General features: G+C 41.7%; 3 protein-coding genes across 4 annotated transcripts in view; 2 read left to right on the top strand and 1 right to left on the bottom strand.

Annotated features, from left to right (window-relative positions):
• Positions 1–13,807, top strand: part of ramp1 (receptor activity modifying protein 1) — a 94,214-nt gene extending 80,407 nt beyond the window's left edge. Inside the window, exon 4 of one of the 2 annotated variants that reach the window (XM_035774088.2) lies at positions 11,873–13,807. In XM_035774088.2, coding sequence (XP_035629981.1) covers positions 11,873–12,128 — 256 coding nt within the window. In that variant the 3' untranslated portion in view covers positions 12,129–13,807. The remainder of the gene's footprint in view (positions 1–11,872) is intronic. The other variant, XM_035774087.2, reaches the window with a different exon arrangement.
• The window catches only part of LOC118386372 (NEDD8-conjugating enzyme UBE2F-like), a 214,716-nt gene that overhangs the window by 60,813 nt on the left and 137,461 nt on the right, over positions 1–16,442 (bottom strand). The gene's annotated exons all lie outside the window — the stretch shown is intronic.
• Positions 1–16,442, top strand: part of LOC118386431 (band 4.1-like protein 5) — a 216,691-nt gene that overhangs the window by 131,836 nt on the left and 68,413 nt on the right. The window lies entirely within an intron of this gene.

Genomic DNA, 16,442 nt, shown 5'->3' with positions numbered 1-16,442 from the left:
TTTGGATCATTTATGTAATGACATGGGGTGACATAATGGGAGCAGGAAACAAGTGATCTCTGGAGTTGAAAGATCTCTTTCAGTTGTTCAACATTCAATTTTCAATAGCAAATATCAGCAGGCACAGTCAGCGATATGGCACTCCAAATCTCTGAGATTACGATCTTTCTGATGCCTGTTTAATAAAGATATTAAATGATGAATTGGTAGAGTCTGACATTGTATCTCAAAGTCTCAACCTTTACACTGCTGATTCAATATGTAACTATATGACTTTGTCATGAGGGTTGATGGGGGGGGGGATCAGCTCTCAAGACATCCAGGTCTTCAGTAAATGTCACAGAGCCACTCGCCCATTGACATGACTTACAAGGGGTTGCCCTCCTGCCCTTTTTAAATGTGGCGTCATGTTATTTCAAGTGGGCAGCTAGCATGTGACAGGTTCAGAAGACAGGCGTGTAACAGTTCTGTATGCCAACCTGGTCTCATAAGCTGGACGTAACATAGTACATGTAAATGCGGGACACTCAAATGAGTATGATATGTTACGTTTGGTATGGTTACATAAAACAGAAGGTTACTTAATTAAGGTAAAAACAAAAGTAGGATGGTTGGTTGGGGTGGATGGTTGGTTGGGGTGGATGGTTGGTTGGGGTGGATGGTTGGTTGGGGTGGGTGGTTGGTTGGGGTGGGTGGTTGGTTGGTTGGTTGGGGTGGGTGGTTGGTTGGTTGGGGTGGGTGGTTGGTTGGTTGGGGTGGGTGGGTGGTTGGTTGGTTGGGGTGGATGGTTGGTTGGGTTGGGTGGTTGGTTGGGGTGGGTGGTTGGTTGGGGTGGGTGGTTGGTTGGGGTGGATGGTTGGTTGGGGTGGATGGGTGGTTGGGGTGGATGGTTGGTTGGGGTGGATGAGTGGTTGGGGTGGATGGTTGGTTGAGGTGGATGGTTGGTTGGGGTGGATGGTTGGTTGGGGTGGATGGGTGGTTGGGGTGGATGGTTGGTTGGGGTGGATGGGTGGTTGGGGTGGATGGGTGGATGGTTGGTTGGGGTGGATGGTTTGGGGTGGATGGGTGGTTGGGGTGAATGGGTGGTTGGGGTGGATGGATGGTTGGGGTGGATGGGTGGTTGGGGTGGGTGGTTGGTTGGGGTGGATGGTTGGTTGGGGTGGATGGGTGGTTGGGGTGGATGGGTGGTTGGGGTGGATGGGTGGTTGGGGTGGATGGTTGGTTGGGGTGGATGGGTGGTTGGGGTGGATGGGTGGTTGGGGTGGATGGGTGGTTGGGGTGGATGGATGGTTGGGGTGGATGGGTGGTTGGGGTGGATGGGTGGTTGGGGTGGATGGGTGGTTGGGGTGGATGGGTGGTTGGGGTGGATGGGTATATGTAAAACAACAACTTCAGCAAATACTTACTACTTTTTAGCTACTACTGAGCATGTCAGCTAAACCTTCCCCTAACCTTAACCCTTTAACCTAACCCCTAACCCTAGTCTCATAGTTGTGGAAAGTAGGGGTGCTGAAGCACCCCTTGAAAAAACAGAATAAATACAAAACGTGAATAATTGTTTTAAAAAAAAACTTTTTTTTTTTTACAAAAGTAGTTCACTGGGCCTTTACTAGTAGAGGACATATATAGATGTCTGTAGGGCAGGCAACATATTTTATTTTGGCATCTCTGCTTTCGCAAAAACAATAGTTTTATAATTAAGAACAGTATCTTGCAGGATTCAATAGTTAGAATTGTAAGAGTTGTTGCCCTGTTGCTTTCTCTGTGATGTCATTCTAATGGAATCCAGAAATAATACAACTCTGTCCTCAAACATTTACATCAAAAGTTCTCAAAGACACAAAACATCAGCATAAAATAAAATACTTTTCTTGATCGAATAACATGGAAAACAACCACTTTTTGTGCAGTATTGATTTACCATCCTTACAAACCACAATGTAAATGTGCATTACTATGTAGTACATAGGCTGGTCATCGAGGTTTGTACCTGGAGACTTTACATCACCATGAAGAAGAACAATGCACAATACAGTAATTGAGTACATTGAGACAGCAAGTGATTTGTGATGATGTGGCTCAGTTGGGAGAGCGTGGCGCTTGCGATTCTAGGGTTATTGGTTCGATTCCCACAGGGACCCGTATGGAAATGTATGTCCTCACTACTGTAAGTTGAACTGGATAAAAGTACCTACTAAAATGGAAAAGGAATCAATAAACCAACTCAATATTTATTTTACCTTTATTTAACTAGGCAAAACAGTTAAGAACAATTTCTTATTTTCAATGACGGCCTAGGAACAGAAACAATGACGGCCTACCCACATGAAAACATATCAAGCAAGTATTTTATACTCCACAAGCATTATCAGATTAACTGTTTTGTATTACTAGCCCTGTATTAACAGACCTTTACTAGCCCTGTATTAGCAGACCAATATAGACGTCTGTAACACTGGGTCTTTACTAGCCCTGTATTAACAGACCTTTACTAGCCCTGTATTAGCAGACCTTTACTAGCCCTGTATTAGCAGACCTTTACTAGCCCTGTATTAACAGACCTTTACTAGCCCTGTATTAACAGACCTTTACTAGCCCTTTATTAACAGGCCTTTACTAGCCCTGTATTAGCAGACCAATATAGACATCTGTAACACTGGGTCTTTACTAGCCCTGTATTAACAGACCTTTACGAGCCCTGTATTAACAGACCTTTACTAGCCCTGTATTAACAGACCTTTACTAGCCCTGTATTAGCAGACCAATATAGACGTCTGTAACACTGGGCCTTTACTAGCCCTGTATTAACAGACCTTTACGAGCCCTGTATTAACAGACCTTTACTAGCCCTGTATTAGCAGACCAATATAGACGTCTGTAACACTCTGCCTTTACTAGCCCTGTATTAACATACCTTTACTAGCCCTGTATTAACAGACCTTTACTAGCCCTGTATTAGCAGACCAATATAGACGTCTGTAACACTCTGCCTTTACTAGCCCTGTATTAACATACCTTTACTAGCCCTGTATTAACAGACCAATATAGACGTCTGTAACACTGGGTCTTTACTAGCCCTGTATTAACAGACCTTTACTAGCCCTGTATTAGCAGACCTTTACTAGCCCTGTATTAGCAGACCTTTACTAGCCCTGTATTAACAGACCTTTACTAGCCCTGTATTAACAGACCTTTACTAGCCCTTTATTAACAGGCCTTTACTAGCCCTGTATTAGCAGACCAATATAGACATCTGTAACACTGGGTCTTTACTAGCCCTGTATTAACAGACCTTTACGAGCCCTGTATTAACAGACCTTTACTAGCCCTGTATTAACAGACCTTTACTAGCCCTGTATTAGCAGACCAATATAGACGTCTGTAACACTGGGCCTTTACTAGCCCTGTATTAACAGACCTTTACGAGCCCTGTATTAACAGACCTTTACTAGCCCTGTATTAGCAGACCAATATAGACGTCTGTAACACTCTGCCTTTACTAGCCCTGTATTAACATACCTTTACTAGCCCTGTATTAACAGACCTTTACGAGCCCTGTATTAACAGACCTTTACTAGCCCTGTATTAGCAGACCAATATAGACGTCTGTAACACTCTGCCTTTACTAGCCCTGTATTAACATACCTTTACTAGTCCTGTATTAACAGACCTTTACTAGCCCTGTATTAACATACCTTTACTAGCCCTGTATTAACAGACCTTTACGAGCCCTGTATTAGCAGATCAATATAGACGTCTGTAATACTGGGCCTTTACTAGCCCTGTATTAGCAGACCTTTACTAGCCCTGTATTAACAGACCAATATAGACGTCTGTAACACTGGGTCTTTACTAGCCCTGTATTAACAGACCTTTACTAGCCCTTTATTAGCAGACCTTTACTAGCCCTGTATTAACAGACCTTTACTAGCCCTGTATTAACAGACCTTTACTAGCCCTGTATTAACAGACCTTTACTAGCCCTGTATTAACAGACCTTTACTAGCCCTGTATTAACAGACCTTTACTAGCCCTGTATTAGCAGACCAATATAGACGTCTGTAACACTGGGTCTTTACTAGCCCTGTATTAACATACCTTTACTAGCCCTGTATTAGCAGACCTTTACTAGCCCTGTATTAGCAGACCTTTACTAGCCCTGTATTAACAGACCTTTACTAGCCCTGTATTAACAGACCTTTACTAGCCCTTTATTAACAGGCCTTTACTAGCCCTGTATTAGCAGACCAATATAGACATCTGTAACACTGGGTCTTTACTAGCCCTGTATTAACAGACCTTTACGAGCCCTGTATTAACAGACCTTTACTAGCCCTGTATTAGCAGACCAATATAGACGTCTGTAACACTCTGCCTTTACTAGCCCTGTATTAACAGACCTTTACTAGCCCTGTATTAACAGACCTTTACGAGCCCTGTATTAGCAGATCAATATAGACGTCTGTAATACTGGGCCTTTACTAGCCCTGTATTAGCAGACCTTTACTAGCCCTGTATTAACAGACCTTTACTAGCCCTGTATTAGCAGACCTTTACTAGCCCTGTATTAACAGACCTTTACTAGCCCTGTATTAGCAGACCAATATAGACGTCTGTAATACTGGGTCTTTACTAGCCCTGTATTAACAGACCTTTACTAGCCCTGTATTAACAGACCTTTACTAGCCCTGTATTAACAGACCTTTACTAGCCCTGTATTAGCAGACCAATATAGACGTCTGTAACACTGGGCCTTTACTAGCCCTGTATTAACAGACCTTTACTAGCCCTGTATTAACAGACCTTTACTAGCCCTGTATTAACAGACCTTTACTAGCCCTGTATTAGCAGACCTTTACTAGCCCTGTATTAGCAGATCAATATAGACGTCTGTAACACTGGGTCTTTATGAGCCCTGTATTAGCAGACCTTTACTAGCCCTGTATTAGCAGACCTTTACTAGCCCTGTATTAACAGACCTTTACTTGCCCTGTATTAACAGACCTTTACTAGCCCTGTATTAACAGACCTTTACTAGCCCTGTATTAACAGACCTTTACTAGCCCTGTATTAACAGACCTTTACTAGCCCTGTATTAACAGACTTTTACTAGCCCTGTATTAACATACCTTTACTAGCCCTGTATTAACAGACCTTTACTAGCCCTGTATTAACAGACCTTTACTTGCCCTGTATTAACAGACCTTTACTAGGCCTGTATTAGCAGATCAATATAGACGTCAGTAACACTGGGTCTTTAATAGCTCTGTATAAGCAGACCTTTACTAGCCCTGTATTAGCAGACCTTTACTAGCCCTGTATTAGCAGACCTTTACTAGCCCTGTATTAACAGACCTTTACTAGCCCTGTATTAACAGACCTTTACTAGCCCTGTATTAACAGACCTTTACTAGCCCTGTATTAGCAGGCCTTTACTAGCCCTGTATTAACAGACCTTTACTAGCCCTGTATTAGCAGACCTTTACTAGCCCTGTATTAGCAGATCAATATAGACGTCTGTAACACTGGGTCTTTATGAGCCCTGTATTAGCAGACCTTTACTAGCCCTGTATTAACAGACCTCTACTAGCCCTGTATTAGCAGACCTTTACTAGCCCTGTATTAACAGACCTTTACTAGCCCTGTATTAACAGACCTTTACTAGCCCTGTATTAACAGACCTTCACTAGCCCTGTATTAACAGACTTTTACTAGCCCTGTATTAACAGACCTTTACTAGCCCTGTATTAACAGACCTTTACTAGCCCTGTATTAACAGACCTTTACTAGCCCTGTATTAACAGACTTTTACTAGCCCTGTATTAACAGACCTTTACTAGCCCTGTATTAACAGACCTTTACTAGCCCTGTATTAACAGACCTTTACTTGCCCTGTATTAACAGACCTTTACTAGCCCTGTATTAGCAGATCAATATAGACGTCAGTAACACTGGGTCTTTAATAGCTCTGTATAAGCAGACCTTTACTAGCCCTGTATTAGCAGACCTTTACTAGCCCTGTATTAACAGACCTTTACTAGCCCTGTATTAGCAGACCTTTACTAGCCCTGTATTAGCAGACCTTTACTAGCCCTGTATTAGCAGAACTTTACTAGCCCTGTATTAACAGACCTTTACTAGCCCTGTATTAGCAGACCAATAGACGTCTGTAATACTGGGTCTTTACTAGCCCTGTATTAACAGACCTTTACTAGCCCTGTATTAACAGACCTTTACTAGCCCTGTATTAACAGACCTTTACTAGCCCTGTATTAACAGACCTTTACTAGCCCTGTATTAGCAGACCAATATAGACGTCTGTAACACTGGGCCTTTACTAGCCCTGTATTAACAGACCTTTACTAGCCCTGTATTAACAGACCTTTACTAGCCCTGTATTAGCAGACCTTTACTAGCCCTGTATTAACAGACCTTTACTAGCCCTGTATTAGCAGACCTTTACTAGCCCTGTATTAGCAGATCAATAGAGACTTCTGTAATACTGGGTCTTTACTATCCCTGTATTAACAAACCTTTACTAGCCCTGTATTAACAGACCTTTACTAGCCCTGTATTAGCAGACCTTTACTAGCCCTGTATTAGCAGATCAATATAGACGTCTGTAACACTGGGTCTTTATTAGCCCTGTATTAGCAGACCTTTACTAGCCCTGTATTAACAGACTTTTACTAGCCCTGTATTAACAGACCTTTACTAGCCCTGTATTAACATACCTTTACTAGCCCTGTATTAACAGACCTTTACTAGCCCTGTATTAACAGACTTTTACTAGCCCTGTATTAACAGACCTTTACTAGCCCTGTATTAGCAGACCTTTACTAGCCCTGTATTAGCAGATCAATAGAGACTTCTGTAATACTGGGTCTTTACTATCCCTGTATTAACAAACCTTTACTAGCCCTGTATTAACAGACCTTTACTAGCCCTGTATTAGCAGACCTTTACTAGCCCTGTATTAGCAGATCAATATAGACGTCTGTAACACTGGGTCTTTATTAGCCCTGTATTAGCAGACCTTTACTAGCCCTGTATTAACAGACCTTTACTAGCCCTGTATTAACAGACCTTTACTAGCCCTGTATTAACAGACCTTTACTAGCCCTGTATTAACAGACCTTTACTAGCCCTGTATTAACAGACTTTTACTAGCCCTGTATTAACAGACCTTTACTAGCCCTGTATTAACAGACCTTTACTAGCCCTGTATTAACAGACCTTTACTAGCCCTGTATTAACAGACTTTTACTAGCCCTGTATTAACAGACCTTTACTAGCCCTGTATTAACAGACCTTTACTAGCCCTGTATTAACAGACCTTTACTTGCCCTGTATTAACAGACCTTTACTAGCCCTGTATTAGCAGATCAATATAGACGTCAGTAACACTGGGTCTTTATTAGCCCTGTATTAACAAACCTTTACTAGCCCTGTATTAACAGACCTTTACTAGCCCTGTATTAGCAGACCTTTACTAGCCCTGTATTAGCAGATCAATATAGACGTCTGTAACACTGGGTCTTTATTAGCCCTGTATTAGCAGACCTTTACTAGCCCTGTATTATCAGACCTTTACTAGCCCTGTATTAACAGACCTTTACTAGCCCTGTATTAACAGACCTTTACTAGCCCTGTATTAACAGACCTTTACTAGCCCTGTATTAGCAGATCAATATAGACGTCAGTAACACTGGGTCTTTAATAGCTCTGTATAAGCAGACCTTTACTAGCCCTGTATTAACAGACCTTTACTAGCCCTGTATTAACATACCTTTACTAGCCCTGTATTAACAGACCTTTACTAGCCCTGTATTAACAGACCTTTACTAGCCCTGTATTAACAGACCTTTACTAGCCCTGTATTAACAGACCTTTACTAGCCCTGTATTAGCAGATCAATATAGACGTCTGTAACACTGGGCCTTTACTAGCCCTGTATTAGTGGACCAATATAGGTGTTTTCAGCGCACAATTTCTTCTTCTTCTGTGCACCCCCAAAAAATCGCAGCACCACCACCCTCAAAGCACCTCCCACGGCTATGGCTTACCTTAACCCTAACCCCTAACTCTAATGGTTGCCACCTGGCTAACATTAGCCATAACCACACAGCTAACATTAGCCTTAGCCACCCAGCTAACGTTAGCCGTAGCCACCTAACTAACATTAGCCTTAACCACACAGCTAACATTAGCCTTAGCCACCCAGCTAACGTTAGCCGTAGCCACCTAACTAACATTAGCCACAACACATTTTTATCCGTAACATATAAATTTAGCAAATTCATAACATACTGTATCATAGAAATTGTAATTTGTAACATATCATACCAAATGGATGATGGACCTCTACAGATTAATACATACCATACGAAACATAACATAAACTGTATTAGAAGAGCCAGAGCATATATACTCCACATTAGGTCATGTAAAGAAGATGGGATCATACAGAATAAATGATTACAGGTATATGTGTGTGAGTTCAGACAAGATAAGTTAATACTGACAAGGGAAGATACAACCTCCTGTGTGTGTTGAGACAAGACACGTTTAGCGGAGCTCTTGAAATTGTGCCATATCTGGGTTATTATAAATCTCTTAGTTCTCAGTACTGAATAGGTTCCAGTTAGCAGGGGTGCCCTTGCCTTAGCCAATGAAGCATCGCCATAGGCTCTTAGGGAGAAATGTTTTGGAGAAACGTACAGGGAGAGAAAAGGGACTGTCTAGGAACGATTAATTTCCTCCGATGATGGAATGTTGCAGATGACGTGACTTTGGCAAGAGTGTTCTTTCAATAAAGCAGCTGTAATATAAAGGTATTAAATCCTGTCATGTCAATAAATTGGTCATGGCCGTACATCTGTAGTGGATAAATGTGTGAGGAGAGAATAGGGGTTTGCTCATATTTCTATTCTTGCTGAGGTCTAATTTTACACTGTGTTCTCCTACACAGAATATCAACTATCACTATTTCTCTCTCTTCTTCATTCTTTCTCTCTCATCTCTCTCTCTCCCTCGTTCCTCTCTCTCTTCCTCTCTCTCTTCCTCTCTCTCTTCCTCTCTCTCTTCCTCTCTCTCTTCCTCTCTCTCTTCCTCTCCCTCTTTCCTCTCTCTCTTCCTCTCTCTCTTCCTCTCTCTCTTCTCTCTCTCTTCCTCTCTCTCTTCCTCTCTCTCTTCCTCTCTCTCTTCCTCTCTCTCTTCCTCTCTCTTCTGTTCATAATGATCACGATGCATGATTATAATGTCTGTCTGCCTTGGAAGATGAGCCAGATGGTCTGCCTTTTACCCTGTGTATCACTCTCCCACTGGGGGATTGGGTAAGCTGAGACAGACATTACCCCTCGGTTGTGTTAGGGGACACCTGTGGATTATAAAAAGGTCCAAGCTATGCCAGGCATGCCACACCAGGGAGGATGTGGGTAGAAAGAGCAGGCCATATGGAGGGCATGTTCTGAGGAGAGTTGGGAGAGCTCTTGTTCAGGAGGAGGGGAGGGTGGATGTGTGTCTCTGTGTTTTTCACTCTCTATCTGTCCTCTGTCATTACCAGGGGTCATTACTCTCAATCATAGCAGGCCTATACACACTAGGGAGCACAGTCACACGCAAAGAGCTGTATGAGGGAAAATATTGATTTGCACACGACGGTTGATTGCACCATTAGTGTGTGTATCCCGTTTTCAAAGTCTCTTCCCTAACTTCAAATGAACATTGCCTACAGTACGTTCCATGAATGCAATCCAGGTAGATGTTAGAGGGCCCCTTTACTGAAGAATGTGTTCGTTTCATATGATTTGTGTTTAGCTTCTTCATGTTTTGGGGTTGCTTTTCAATGTATTGTTGTGTATATAGATATGTACAGTGTAATTGATGTGCACATAGATATACAGTTGAAGTCGGAAGTTTACATACACCTTAGACAAATACATTTAAACTCAGTTTTTCACCATTCCAGACATTTAATCCTAGTAAAAATTCCCTGCGTTAGGTCAGTTAGGATCACCACTTTATTTTAAGAATGTGAAATGTCAGAATAATAGCAGAGAGAATGATTTATTTAAGCTTTTATTTCTTTCATCACATTCCCAGTGGGTCAGAAGTTCAAATACACTCAAATACTATTTGGTAGCATTGCCTTTAAATTGTTTAACTTGGGTCAAACGTTTCTGGTAGCCTTCCACAAGCTTCCCACAATAAGTTGGGTGAATTTTGGCCCAAGTTTGACGTTTGACCCAAGTTAAACAATTTAAAGGCAATGCTACCAAATACTAATTGAGTGTATGTAAACTTCTGACCCACTGGGAATGTGATGAAAGAAATAAAAGCTGAAATGAATCATTCTCTCTGCTATTATTCTGACATTTCACATTCTTAAAATAAAGTGGTGATCCTAACTGACCTAATGCAGGAAATTTTTACTAGGTTTAAATGTCAGCATTGAAAAAAACAGAGTTTAAATGTATTTGGCTAAGGTGTATGTAAACTTCCGACTTCAACTGTGTAGTGTAATTGATGTGTAATTGATGTACTATATATAGTATATATATGTATAGTGTAATTGATGTGGATATAGATATGTGAGTGTAATTGATGTGTATATAGATATGTATAGTGTAATTGATGTGTATATAGATATGTATAGTGTAATTGATGTGTATATAGATATGTATAGTGTAATTGATGTGTATATAGATATGTATAGTGTAATTGATATGATATACTAATTGATGTGTATATAGATAGATATGTATGTGTAGTGTAATTGATATGTATAGTGTAATTGATGTGTATATAGATATGTATATAGATATGTAATTGAGTGTAATTGATGTGTATATAGATATGTATAGTGTAATTGATGTATAGTATATAGATATGTATATAGATATGTATAGTGTAATTGATGTGTATATAGATATGTAGAGTGTAATTGATGTGTATATAGATATGTATAGTGTAATTGATGTGTATATAGATATGTAGAGTGTAATTGATGTGTATATAGATATGTAGAGTGTAATTGATGTGTATATAGATATGTAGAGTGTAATTGATGTGTATATAGATATGTATAGTGTAATTGATGTGTATATAGATATGTAGAGTGTAATTGATGTGTATATAGATATGTAGAGTGTAATTGATGTAATTGATATATATAGATATGTATGTAGTGTAATTGATATGTACTGTATATTGATATGTATTGATGTGTAATTGATGTAATTGATGTGTATATAGATATGTATGTAATTGATGTAATAGATGATATGTGTGTATATAGATATGTATGTAATTGATGTATATTGATAGTGTAATTGATGTGTATATAGATATGTAGAGTGTAATTGATGTGTATATAGATATGTAGAGTGTAATTGATATGTATATAGATATGTATAGTGTAATTGATGTGTATATAGATATGTAGAGTGTAATTGATGTGTATATAGATATGTAGAGTGTAATTGATGTGTATATAGATATGTATAGTGTAATTGATGTGTATATAGATATGTAGAGTGTAATTGATGTGTATATAGATATGTAGAGTGTAATTGATATGTATATAGATGTGGTGTAATTGTTGTTTATTGATGTGTTCTGTTCTGCTCTTGGTCTCAGCATGGCTCCCTGCTTAAATAAAAGGTTCAATTAAAATTACACTGTAGATCATGAAACTGGTGTTCAATTTAAAAGCCACACTTTGGAGACCCATTAAGAACCCCAAACTGTCCTAAATGTCTATTCAAAGGTGTAGGCTATTATTTACCCTCATTGGGATGTACGGTACATAAACCTGGTCTTCATTCCATTAATGTGACCTCCCACTGTTCCTTTCCGTCTCTCCCTACAGACCTTACGGTGAGCTCACCAACTGCACCTACCTGATCGCCCTGAAGATGGACTGTTTCTGGCCCAACCGGCTGGTGGACGAGTTCTTCATCCGCATCCACAAGCACTACTTCCACGACTGCTCCCTGTCGGGACGGCTGCTGCGTGATCCGCCCAACCGTATCCTTGGGCCATTCATCGTGGTGCCCATCCTTGTCACGTTGCTAATGACTGCCCTAGTGGTGTGGAGGAGCAAGCGCAGTGAAGGCATGGTGTAGCCAGGCCCAACCTCCAGGCCACCAGCCAGGGAGAAGAGGTCTAGAGGAGGCCCCCTTCACCTCCACCTCCAACCATGACAGACTTAGATACACATAACACTGCTGCTACCTACTACAGAACAGACATCATGGACCAGGCGAGGGACTGGGAGGCCTGTCTAAGCCTGTCTCAAGGATAACATTATAGAGGATCTCTGGTCCTATCAGTCTGTTTGATAGGAGGCGGAGCTAGAGGCACAGGATATAGGAATGTACACGGATGACAAGATGAGAGTTCATATAACTACCGTAATTATACCCTGCAGACGGACTGGTTTAAAAATGGAAGAGTGATTCCATTGCCCTTTATCTACTAAATCCAATCTGGCTGGAGAATCACAAGCTGGTTGCCATGAAGGACAGATGGTGTCTGATTGGTTTGAAGGACTTCCTGGACACATTAGGTAATTTCCTGTGCAGTGAGTTGAGACACTTTGGCACAGCTCCTGGAGTGGACTTCTTACAGTCAGTCACTGATTGGTTGATATAAAGCATCGTCCTATCATCTCTGTGCTTTATGGATGTTGTCTGTGCACTCTGTACTCTCCTCAAACACTGTTTGGTCCCCCCTGTTCCTGTCCTTGCCTGTCAGAACCAACACATTTCCACACTCCAAGTCCTTACTTTGTGTATTGTGCCAAAGTACCTGTCAGTAACCAAAATAATTACAAAAATATTCAAATCAAATGTGGCCATGAATAGAAAGTGAATATGAAAAAGAGAATATTATTTTATGATGTGTGCGAGACTGAGGTACAACATACTGTGCAAATGATGGATTAATAGCCTACTGTTGGTATTTCATAATGACTGTGTTCAATAAACTTGGATTAAAAACGAAGACGTGACATTGTGTATCGGGTGCTTTGCAACGCTGGTTTGGTGGGTATAACTTTTATCTTCGTAGTCACGAAGCTTGTGGATTGTTTTGTAAGTTACTGACACATCATCGTGTCTGTGTAACATCTGAGTTGATTGGGTCTTTAGTAAGGCTAATGCTGTCATCACCAGATAGGGACATTGCCTTTAAGAGCAGAGCATCCTGCTAATGGCATTTTCTGACGCACTCTTCATCTTATTAGTACTGAGAGGCAAAGCGTCTGCGTGTCTGGCTGCCTTACTAATTGCCTTTATATTACTATGGCTGAGACACGGTTTTGCTATAAGATCTGAGCTCCCAATACCTCCAAGTAGATACCTGCTTACTCTTCACAGGGCAACGGAAAATGATAAATATTTTTTCTATCTCTGTGTGTGTCTCTCTCTCTCAAAGCACCTTGATTGCTTTAAGAGATATACTAAACCTTTGTGGTGCTCTAGTCAGACCCTGTATTAAAACTCTCCCTGTCATTATGAGTCTAGTCTGGCTCCCGTGTAGAACCCAGTGTACTTTGGGAAACACAGTTAAAGACCTCCCAGAGGATAACTGACTGTTAGTCGTTGGGGACTTCTTTAAGGCATTAAATATAGAGGGCATATTTATCTCATTATAATTTGATGGTGTTTTATTCTAGTCTGGTTACCAGTCTGTTTAGCTATCATTCCACTCCTTGCCACTCTGTGTTGTATGTCAAAGAGACTGGCAAATGTCACGGGAAATAAACCAAAATTAAACCATCTTACTGACCTGAGAACGAATGGTTTCCTCCATATTCCTGTTTTTGTTTGAGGCTGAAGACAGCAGCACATCTTAAAAAGAAATACAAGTCTGAGACGGGCTATTAAAATCCTACTTTTCCTTTGCCTACTCTACAACAGCTCTATTCAAGCCCAGTAGAGTGAATAGAGAAGAAGAAGCCGGGGTGACCTAAGTCTCTCCATACAAATAGAAGGCTCCATCTGCTCCCAGTCTGATGCACAAGCATTCGATGTCCATTCTGCGGCAGGGTAGCCTAGTGGTTAGAGCATTGGACTAGTAACCGAAAGGTTGCAAGTTCGAATCCCCGAGCTGACAAGGTACAAATCTGTCTTTCTGCCCTTGAACAGGCAGTTAACCCACTGTTCCTAGGCCGTCATTGTAAATAAGAATTTGTTCTTTAACTGACTTGCCTAGTTAAATAAAGGTAAAATAAATAAAAAAATACTCTGCACTTCGACATGCTATGTATTTAAGGGCAGGGCTGGCCAGGGTTAGTTAGTCATGCCTTAGCTGTATTAAACGTGGCCAGTTCTCATGCAACTGATGAGAACCTTAAAACATGACAATTACCAGCAAATCAATAAAACAAAGAAAGCTTGAAGAAGGGACTAAACTGAAGCCTGTGGGTTGGGATTCGATGTTGGTGGAGTACATTTAATTACATCACAGAGTGTAGGCAGAGTTAAACAGTGTCTATTGTGACAGAGCTGGTACAGAGCTGACAGGGATGTGGGATTTCAATGTGCTTGATTTTCCCTGCCTGTGGCATGTTCCCGGGTCCCCCACATGAGTTTGCAACTGGGGTAAACCTCCATCTCTCTCCTTTCCCTTCTCCAGAACAGAGCATAGCAGAACAGAATAGAACAGAGAAGAAAAGAACAGAAGACATGAGCAGAAGAACAGAGCAGGATAATCAAATCAAATCAAATTTTATTTGTCACATACACATGGTTAGCAGATGTTAATGCGAGTGTAGCGAAATGCTTGTGCTTCTAGTTCCGACAATGCAGTGGTAACCAACAAGTAATCTAACTAACAATTCCAAAACTACTGTCTTATAAACAGTGTAAGGGGATAAAGAATATGTACATAAGGATATATGAATGAGTGATGGTACAGGGCAGCATACAGTAGATGGTATCGAGTACAGTATATACATATGAGATGAGTATGTAGACAAAGTAAACAAAGTGGCATAGTTAAAGTGGCTAGTGATACATGTATTACATAAGGATGCAGTCAATGATATAGAGTACAGTATATACGTATGCATATGAGATTAATAATGTAGGGTAAGTAACATTATATAAGGTAGCATTGTTTAAAGTGGCTAGTGATATATTTACATAATTTCCCATCAATTCCCATTATTAAAGTGGCTGGAGTTGGGTCAGTGTCAATGACAGTGTGTTGGCAGCAGCCACTCAATGTTAGTGGCGGCTGTTTAACAGTCTGATGGCCTTGAGATAGAAGCTGTTTTTCAGTCTCTCGGTGCCAGCTTTGATGCACCTGTACTGACCTCGCCTTCTGGATGATAGCGGGGTGAACAGGCAGTGGCTCGGGTGGTTGATGTCCTTGATGATCTTTATGGCCTTCCTGTAACATCGGGTGGTGTAGGTGTCCTGGAGGGCAGGTAGTTTGCCCCCGGTGATGCGTTGTGCAGACCTCACTACCCTCTGGAGAGCCTTACGGTTGAGGGCGGAGCAGTTGCCGTACCAGGCGGTGATACAGCCTGCCAGGATGCTCTCGATTGTGCATCTGTAGAAGTTTGTGAGTGCTTTTGGTGACAAGCCGAATTTCTTCAGCCTCCTGAGGTTGAAGAGGCGCTGCTGCGCCTTCTTCACGACGCTGTCAGTGTGAGTGGACCAATTCAGTTTGTCTGTGATGTGTATGCCGAGGAACTTAAAACTTGCTACCCTCTCCACTACTGTTCCATCGATGTGGATAGGGGGGTGTTCCCTCTGCTGTTTCCTGAAGTCCACAATCATCTCCTTAGTTTTGTTGACGTTGAGTGTGAGGTTATTTTCCTGACACCACACTCCGAGGGCCCTCACCTCCTCCCTGTAGGCCGTCTCGTCGTTGTTGGTAATCAAGCCTACCACTGTTGTGTCATGCGCAAACTTGATGATTGAGTTGGAGGCGTGCGTGGCGACGCAGTCGTGGGTGAACAGGGAGTACAGGAGAGGGCTCAGAACGCACCCTTGTGGGGCCCCCGTGTTGAGGATCAGCGGGAAGTAGATGTTGTTGCCTATCCTCACCACCTGGGGGCGGCCCGTCAGGAAGTCCAGTACCCAGTTGCACAGGGCGGGGTCGAGACCCAGGGTCTCGAGCTTGATGACGAGCTTGGAGGGTACTATGGTGTTGAATGCCGAGCTGTAGTCGATGAACAGCATTCTCACATAGGTATTCCTCTTGTCCAGGTGGGTTAGGGCAGTGTGCAGTGTGGTTGAGATTGCGTCGTCTGTGGACCTATTTGGGCGGTAAGCAAATTGGAGTGGGTCTAGGGTGTCAGGTAGGGTGGAGGTGATATGGTCCTTGACTAGTCTCTCAAAGCACTTCATGATGACGGAAGTGAGTGCTACGGGGCGGTAGTCGTTTAGCTCAGTTACCTTAGCTTTCTTGGGAACAGGAACAAT

This window comes from Oncorhynchus keta, chromosome 7 (assembly GCF_023373465.1).
Source record: "Oncorhynchus keta strain PuntledgeMale-10-30-2019 chromosome 7, Oket_V2, whole genome shotgun sequence".
In the NCBI taxonomy this organism is placed as follows: Eukaryota; Metazoa; Chordata; class Actinopteri; order Salmoniformes; family Salmonidae; genus Oncorhynchus; species Oncorhynchus keta.
This window is presented reverse-complemented; position numbering and strand designations above follow the sequence as displayed.